Source organism: Orycteropus afer, unplaced genomic scaffold (genome assembly GCF_000298275.1).
Source record: "Orycteropus afer afer isolate SDZICR_OR568_19922 unplaced genomic scaffold, OryAfe1.0 scaffold00128, whole genome shotgun sequence".
Taxonomy (NCBI): Eukaryota; Metazoa; Chordata; class Mammalia; order Tubulidentata; family Orycteropodidae; genus Orycteropus; species Orycteropus afer.
The window spans coordinates 46,039-53,835 of record NW_006921715.1 but is presented as its reverse complement, the minus strand read 5'-3'; the positions used below and the strand labels follow the sequence as shown (position 1 = coordinate 53,835).

Sequence of the window (7,797 nt, the reverse complement as noted above, 5' to 3'; positions counted from 1 at the left end):
CCCCTTCCGTGTCCGCAACCAGAAGCCCAGCGCGGCGCCCGGAGCCGGACCCGCGCCCGCGCCGCTCCCGGGACCGCGCCCTCGGCCGCCCCGCGATGACCGCGACCGCAGCCCTCCTGCGCGTCCTCTTGCTCCTGCTGGTCTTCGGCCGCAGCACCCATGGTGAGCCCGCCGGCGGCCCGGCTCGCGCCCCCTCTGGGGAAGCCTGCGACGCCTTCCCAGGCCGCCGGCACCCCGCGCGCCCCGTCCCGTGCGCCCAACTCCCGCCCGTCCCGCCTAACCCTAAGCCCCGCGCTGCGCCTGCCTCGCCCTCCTGCCACCCTCGCATGCCAAGCCCGAGCCTGGGGTGCCCGGGGCCAGGGGAGGTGTGGGACCCCAGCCCCTCCCCGCCCGGCAGAAGTGGCGCGCAGAGAGGTGTCGGTGCGCTGGGAGAGGAGGTGTGGAGGAACGAGGTGATGTAGGGGTCCTCTGAGAAAACGCTTCTTACGGGTGGAACTTTGGGGTGTCTCTGTGCGTTTGTCTGGAAGCAAATCTCTGGGGGGGCTGTGGAGGGAGACTTTGCCGTTGTAACCCCGAATTGCCAACCAAGATCCCAGCCCGAGCCCCTCCTGCGTGGCGTTTCTCTAGGTAAGGGGCTGCGACACTTCTGTCTGCAGTGGTCATCTGTCTCTGACAGGGAGTGAGTTGCCCCCTTCCCGCCGAGCCCCTGCCCCCACCGCGCCACTGGTTGGGGGTGGTGGAGGGGGAGCTGGTTGGAAAGCTGGAGAGTGAGTCGTGGCAAAGCACACAGTAGGTGCCTACTAAACAGTGTCAGAATCCCAGCACACTCTTAACATGAGGACACTGGGGTTGGAAAAATGGGGGGGATTTGCCCTAGGCACCTGGCTTAACTGGGATATCCTTAAGAAAGCAAAACAGAACCCAGACGCCCTGCCTGCAAGCCACCAGGTGAGCTGTCTGGGTTTGCCAGAAATGAACGTGTGAAAAACCCGTGCCCGTCTCATAGGTCACTTTGCAAAAGTGAGAGTTCGTTGAAATCCAGGGGTCAAATCTTTCCTCCCACCCTCGCACCCTAGCCACACTTTTCTTTCCAGAGGATTCGAGGTTTGGAATTTTCTTTGGGAGAGAAAAGCTCTGCTCCTAAGATCTAGGGTGTGTGCTGTGGCCACCCTGTAACCAGAGACGTGGAAAAGATTTTTCCTTGAGTGCCTGAGCCGTAGCCACGCAGATTGGCAAGTGCCTACTGTGTGCCAGCCGGGTGCAACCCCAAGAGTCGCTGGCTCCGTGGAGAGCAGCTGTGGGCTCTTGGGGAGGAAACCCATTCGGTCTTGGTCTCTGGCGCACTGTCGGGTGAGCTGTCTAATGTGTTTATGCTCCAGGTGCTGTTAACTGCTACCCGGCCTGCCACCCCATACACGGGTCCTGTGAGGATGAGAACATCTGCAGGTGACGGCACGATCCCCGAGAGGCGGGGGGCAGGACAGAGGCCCCGCGGGCTCTCACTTTGAGAAAAGGGCTGCCCCTTCAGAAGGCAGGTCAGGGGAAGCAGGGGCAAAGAGCGAGGAGGTGGGTAGGCACAGTAAGAGCCCCGCAGGGTGAGGTCACTCAGCCACTGCGGCAGAGCGCTAACGTGACACTGGGTCTCAGGACCCCGTGTATGCACCTCACCGGGTCTTCTCTTTAAGTTGTTTTATTCAGGTGGCTGGGGTCGGCCTCCCAGGACCCCTGGCCTGACCCTATTCAAAGACCCCGAGGGCCCTTGGTTCTACAGAGAGCCACACTGAACCCCCCTCACATGTCCCCTCCTTCCTCCCACAGGTGCCAGCCAGGCTGGCAGGGTCCCCTGTGTGACCATTGCGTGCCCTTCCCTGGCTGCGTCAACGGGATCTGCTTCGAGCCCTGGCAGTGCGTTTGTGATGAAGGCTGGGAGGGACACCTTTGCGACATAGGTGGGCACAGCCTCTGCCCGGTCCCCCTGTCCCCTCTCCTCCTGACACCCCTGCCCCTCGATCCAACCACTTCCTCCCAGCCAAGACGGTGCCTCCTCTCCCTCCGCCATAATACACACACTTGGCGTCTATTTTCTAATGATCTATGGACACACTCTCAAGTACAAGAGCTTCCTCCAAGGTAGAGACTTAACCTCACTCACCTCTGCACAGCCAGCATCCAGAGAAGGCACCAGGGTAGGCTGGAGGGGGGCTGCTAGTTGCATAAGGAGTCACAAAGTATACGCACACAGGGCCAAGAGGGTGGGGACCACAGCCCTGGCCACCTGTCAGGTTGTTGAAGTGCCGAGAGATGAACTGACTCCAAGATGAGCACATTGTCAGGAGGCAGCAAAGAGCCAACAAATCGACGAACGGGGAAGTCGTGCAGAGAACAGGACCTGGCCTGGGCCACTGGGGTGGGCTTGGGGGCTGGCTGGACGTGTCAGGGCTAGTGAGAGACTCCGTGGGAGGTGGAGTGGGATGGGTGTTATCTGTTGATGTCATTAATTTATGCCATCTTTGTCCTCCATCACCCCGGGCAATGCCAAGGTGGCTGTTGCTACCTTTCCAGGCTGCGGAAATGTTTACGTGGGTCCGTTCTTATTCTGCAAAACCAACCCCAAAACCTGGGAAAAGCCCCAGCAGCAGAGGCAGCTCCTGGGCCTTGGTCCTCACTCCTTCCCTCCTGTTATCAGAGCCCCACCCAGAGACCCCCTGGGAGGCGCTGCCAGTGGGTGTCGAGCGTGCGAGCTGGGCACCTCAAAGTCAGAGGGCCCTGCTCCTGCCACTTTCAAAGCGGCCTCCTGTCGAGTCCCTCATGGGCAGTGAGATGGCCTTTTAAAAGCAATCAGGCATTCGTGGTACAAACAGGGAAACTGAGGCGCAGGGAAAGGACACATAAGAAGTGGGGAGAAAAGCCAGGCTGAATCCCGTCCCCAGAAATGGGTTGATTCTCCTCAGAAATTTCTTGTTAAGGCCCTTCCTGGGGAAAAACTGAGAAGGCATGTTGTTGTGCCTGCCCCTCAGAGCTGAGGCAGCTGGCTTCCAAACCCTGGCCCCCTCAGAATGGTCTCAGTCCTTGGAGCTGCCCCGCAGCTGACGCATGCTCTGGCCGGCAGCCCCGCGCCCCGCACGGCTGCACCCTTGCACAGCAGTAGTCGCGATGCTGAATTTGGGCTGTGACTAGGAGCTAAGTGTGCAACCCACTCTCTGCTCTAGAACCCCAGGACACGCTGCTGGAATTTTCCAGACAAAAGCTGCCCTCCGGGGGCTGGGGGGGCCTTGGATGGCTACTTCCGCCAGGCTTACAGAAGGCCATCGGACTCAGGGTAGCTGGGAGGTCTGGCTGCCAGAGGAAACAGCCTCCAGATAAGGGGCTTCCCTCTCCCAGTCCCCCCTTGGACACTTTCTTAGCCACAACTGCTGACACACTCACCCCCTCGCTTTTGGTTTGGGGGCCCAAAAAGAGGGAAGGAGTCTAAGCCCCACAGCCCACAGACCTATGGGGGGCCAGGTAGGCGTGGGGGCTGGCTCTTTAGTCTAAATTTCTGATGCCCAGTGACAGGCAGCCGGGGCAGAGAGCGAGGAGGCAGCCCTGGAGAGTGGCTGTGCGCTAAAGGGGCCGTGATGCTGTCCCGTCAGGGTGGGATAAATCCTCTTCATGTTGCCTTGCACCAAGGTGCCTTGTGGGTACCGGTTCACCTCTGCACGCAGCTGACTGGCGGCTCCCCTTGGTCTCTTTTAAGGAAGAGGGAAGCCAGCACTAGGGTGGGCTCAGCACCAGAGGACCCTTCCAGCCCCTCTGCCTGCCTGCCTGCCTTCCTCGTGGGCAGGCTCAGCAGCCAGGCTCGTGGGAACCCAGAGCTGTGAGCCCCAGGCAGCAGGCAAGCGCGAGCCCCTCCTTCTATAGGTGGGGAGACTGAGGCACAGAGCGGGCAGCAGCAGACTATCCCTCCCTGGGCGCTGAACGAGGAGAGCCCCGACCATGGCCCCTTTGTTCAGCTCGCCTGCCCGGGGAGAGTAACGCAGTATGTGACGAGAGGTGGAATGAGGCGCTGGAAATGTCCCAACGCAGACAGGCAGTGCTCAGTCATTCTCACGTAGCTGCCTTCAAAAGATGCAGCCTGTTTGTCGGGGACCCTTAGAGGAGCACCGAGAGCAGGAAGGAGACCTTACTGGGCGGGGGGCGGCGCAGTGCCAGGCTAAGTCGGCTTTCTCCATTCCCGACGGGGGTCCTCACATCACAGCTCTCGGCCCCCTTTGATGGGAAAGTGTGAGCAGCGGGTGCTCTTCCTAAGAGCTGGTCCTCCAGGCGGCGGGACTTGGATGGCTGGTCGGGTCGCTTCTCTGTCCCCCCATATGAGAAGCTAGAGTGGATGTTTGTCTCCAGTGCTGGATTAGGCTGGCTCTGCTGTGTAGACGGGTCTGGGGAGGGGCAGGAGGTCTTTTGGACGTTGGTGACCTGGTGCCTGGAGAAGGGTGGGCAGCGGCAGCCACAGAGTCCTGGCTCTGGAGGTCTCAGCAAGGAGACCCCTTTCACTCCCCAGTCCTCTGTTTACACACTGCGGGGTTTGGGTGGTTCACCACCTGCTCTTACTCGGGCTCGCATGTCGTGACCGTCACCAGTGGCCACCAGCAGAGCCATCCAGGAAGCACTTGTCAACCCTCCCCACCCAGGCAGCTCTCCCAAGTCCCCCTAGTACCTTCTTGGCTTCCCTGGCATTGGGGGTGACAAGGTGGTCTGGCTTCCTCTGCCCTCCAGACGTCCGCCCTTGCACCTCGAACCCCTGTGCCAACAATGCGACCTGCATGGACCTGGATACCGGAGGCTACAAATGCTCTTGTGCCCCGGGGTACATGGGACCCCACTGCCAAGAGAAGAAGCCTGGGCCCTGCGTGATCAATGGGTAAATATTCCTTCTCAGCTATGTGATTGGTGAGTGCTGTGTCTGAGTCCTGCTTCGGGGGGGCCCCTAAAACCTTTGAGCCCAGCCCTGTGGGACCAGCCACCAAACAAAAGACAAAGGAAGTGTTCCTGCTGGCAGCCCCTTGGGGGCTGCCCCAGGTTAGCGATATTCCTGGGGACATGTGTCATTTCCGTATTCCAAAAGCTCCTGAGGGTGGTTTCTTAGTCAGTGATGCTCCGAGCATAGGAAATGGGAACCCACAGCTTGGAGCTGCGGGGTTTTCTGAAGGTGCCAAACTGGGGGGGGGGGCTGCGGTACAGAGTTTAGCGAGGCTGCTTGGGAGCCCCCCTGACAGGTTTTAGTGGGGTTGGGAAACTGGTGAGCCAGGCAGTTGGGTTTCCGGAGAGGGAGCTTCCGGGCTGAGGAAGCGGCGAGAAGGGGTTATGGCCAGTGAGAGTGGGCGAGCGGCAGGGCCAGGGCCAGGGGCCTAGCTCTCACTTCTTCAGTGAGCAGGGGCCGGCAGGCAGATGGGCCCTGTCCTCTCTGCCCCTCTTCTAGCCAGCCTCTCTTCTTGCACTGAGCCTGGACTGCTCTGGGTGGAGTTTAGACTCAGGCCAGGAGAGATGAGAAGAGGCCACAGGAGCAAGGATTGAATCCAAGAGCTCAGAGCAGACCCAGCGCTGGGCCTGCAGCTGCGGACGACTGGGGTCCCTTCCTCCGCAGCACAGCAACTGAAACACAGACTTAGCTTCTCTGGGCCCAAGGCAGGAGGGCCCGAGGAGCTGGGAAAGCACCGCAGACAGGCCTGAGTGCCGCCCAGAGCTCAGTGTCCCAGAGGGGCTGCAGGAAGGGCGTGAGGGTGGAGCCCTACCTCTGCTTGTTAGCAGGAAGGGAGAAAACAGGGCCAGACCCTCACCTCGTTTGTGTTCTTTCGGGCAGACTTGAGCCCGTGACCCTGGCATTCCTTCAGAGCAGGGCGGCCCGCAGCCCGCGGTTGCCTTGTTTCTCGTCCCTTTCTTCCCGGGAGTTTTGGCATTTATCAGATGACAAAGGGCCTGCTTGTGTCGAAGCACTTACATCAAATGCCGCGTGTGTTCTGCTTTGAGCAAGCGGCTTTGGCGGTCTGCAAGCTGGATTTGTTGAATAGACCCCGCTCTTAACGCTGCCTGGAGTAGCCTGGCTCTAGGCAGCAGAGGCAGCCGGCGGGCTCTTTTCACTGGGGGAGCCCCCAGGGGTTCCTGCACAATAGCCTGTGGGCCCACCCCACCGAAAGAAGGAATGAAAATCAAATCGGAGCAAGGGGGAGGGGAGGGGTCCTGGTGGTGGAGCTAGCCAAGTCGGGTGGAGGAGCACTGAGTTAGCTGCCGGCCCCCCTCGCATCCAGGGAGGGACATGCGCCCAGTGAGGGCTCACGCACCCTCTGCCAGCCTCAGTTTCCCCATCTGTCCAGTGATTCATCATCCGGCCTCTGGTTGGAGAGGTGACATGAGAGGTGAAAGGAGTTGGCCACTTGGCACGGGCGGTCAGGTGTGTTCCCTGTTGGCAGCCTGAGGGCGTGAGGCGTGCACTCCCCTTAGGGTGCACCCCTCTCAGGAACAGACTGTGAGCCTCTCGAAGGTGGTGGGGCTCACCTCCCTCCCCTGCCCTCTGTCCTAGCCCAGCCCCCGAGGGCCCGTTACCTGTCCCCCTCCCCCCATTGTGTTGCAGTTCCCCTTGCCAGCACGGAGGCACCTGCGTGGACGATGAGGGCCGGGCCTCCCATGCCTCCTGCCTGTGCCCCCCTGGCTTCTCAGGCATCTTCTGCGAGATTGTGGCCAACAGCTGCACTCCCAACCCGTGCGAGAACGCCGGCGTCTGCACCGACATCGGGGGCGACTTTCGCTGCCGCTGCCCGGCCGGCTTCATGGACAAGACCTGCAGCCGCCAGGTGACCAACTGCGCCAGCAACCCGTGCCAGAACGGGGCCACCTGCCTGCAGCATGCCCAGGTGAGCTACGAGTGTCTCTGCCAGCCCGAATTCACAGGTCCCACCTGCGCCAAGAAGCGGGTGCTGGGCGCCCAGCAGGTCACCCGCCTGCCCGGTGGCTACGGGCTGCCCTACCGCCTGACCCCCGGCGTGCACGAGCTGCCCATACTGCAGCCCGAGCACCGTGTCCTGAAGGTGTCCATGAAGGAGCTCAACAAGAGCTCGCCGCTGCTCACCGAGGGCCAGGCCATCTGCTTCACCATCCTGGGCGTGCTCACCAGCCTGGTGGTGCTGGCCACCGTGGGCATCGTGTTCATCAACAAGTGCGAGGCCTGGGTGTCCAACCTTCGCTACAACCACATGCTTCGGAAGAAGAAAGACCTGCTGCTGCAGTACAGCAGCGGGGAAGACCTGGCGGTCAACATCATCTTCCCCGAGAAGATCGACATGACCACCTTCAACAAGGAGGCAGGCGACGAGGAGATCTGAGCCGCATCCCCGCGGGCCCCTCTATATTCTCGGGGTTCCGCCGAGCTCACTATATGCGGTCTGTCCTAATCTTTGTGGTGGAATTTGCTATCCTTTGTGTCGAATCTGGTGAACGCTACGCTTATATATATTGTCTTTGTGTTACTGTGTGACAGACGCAATGCCTGGCAAACCCCTCTTTCCCTCTATTATTAATGCATGCTATATCAACAAAATAAGAATTTCATCTTTCAACAAATCTAAGATATAAGTATGTTATTCTAAACGTAAGTTACAAAAAATATCAAAAATACCAAAAAAAAACATGGTAACAGAACCAGGACTTGGTGCCGACGTCCCTCTCGAGGGGCCTCGGCCGTAGAGTCCTTGTGAAACCGTTACGAGTGCTGTACGTGACCGATCACTGTGACAAGGGCTCGGATCTCTTTTGTTCGTTAATTCGCAC

At 60.1% G+C, this 7,797-nt stretch overlaps 1 protein-coding gene across 1 annotated transcript; it reads left to right on the top strand.

Moving 5' to 3' along the window:
* Nucleotides 1-95: 95 nt before the first annotated feature.
* Nucleotides 96-7,352, top strand: DLK1 (delta like non-canonical Notch ligand 1). Its single transcript, XM_007944555.1, has 5 exons — nt 96-162; nt 1,380-1,446; nt 1,819-1,949; nt 4,753-4,897; nt 6,605-7,352. The coding sequence occupies exons 1-5, from the start codon at nt 96-98 to the stop codon at nt 7,350-7,352; spliced, it is 1,158 nt and encodes a 385-aa protein (XP_007942746.1).
* The last annotated feature ends 445 nt before the right edge of the window (nt 7,353-7,797 follow it).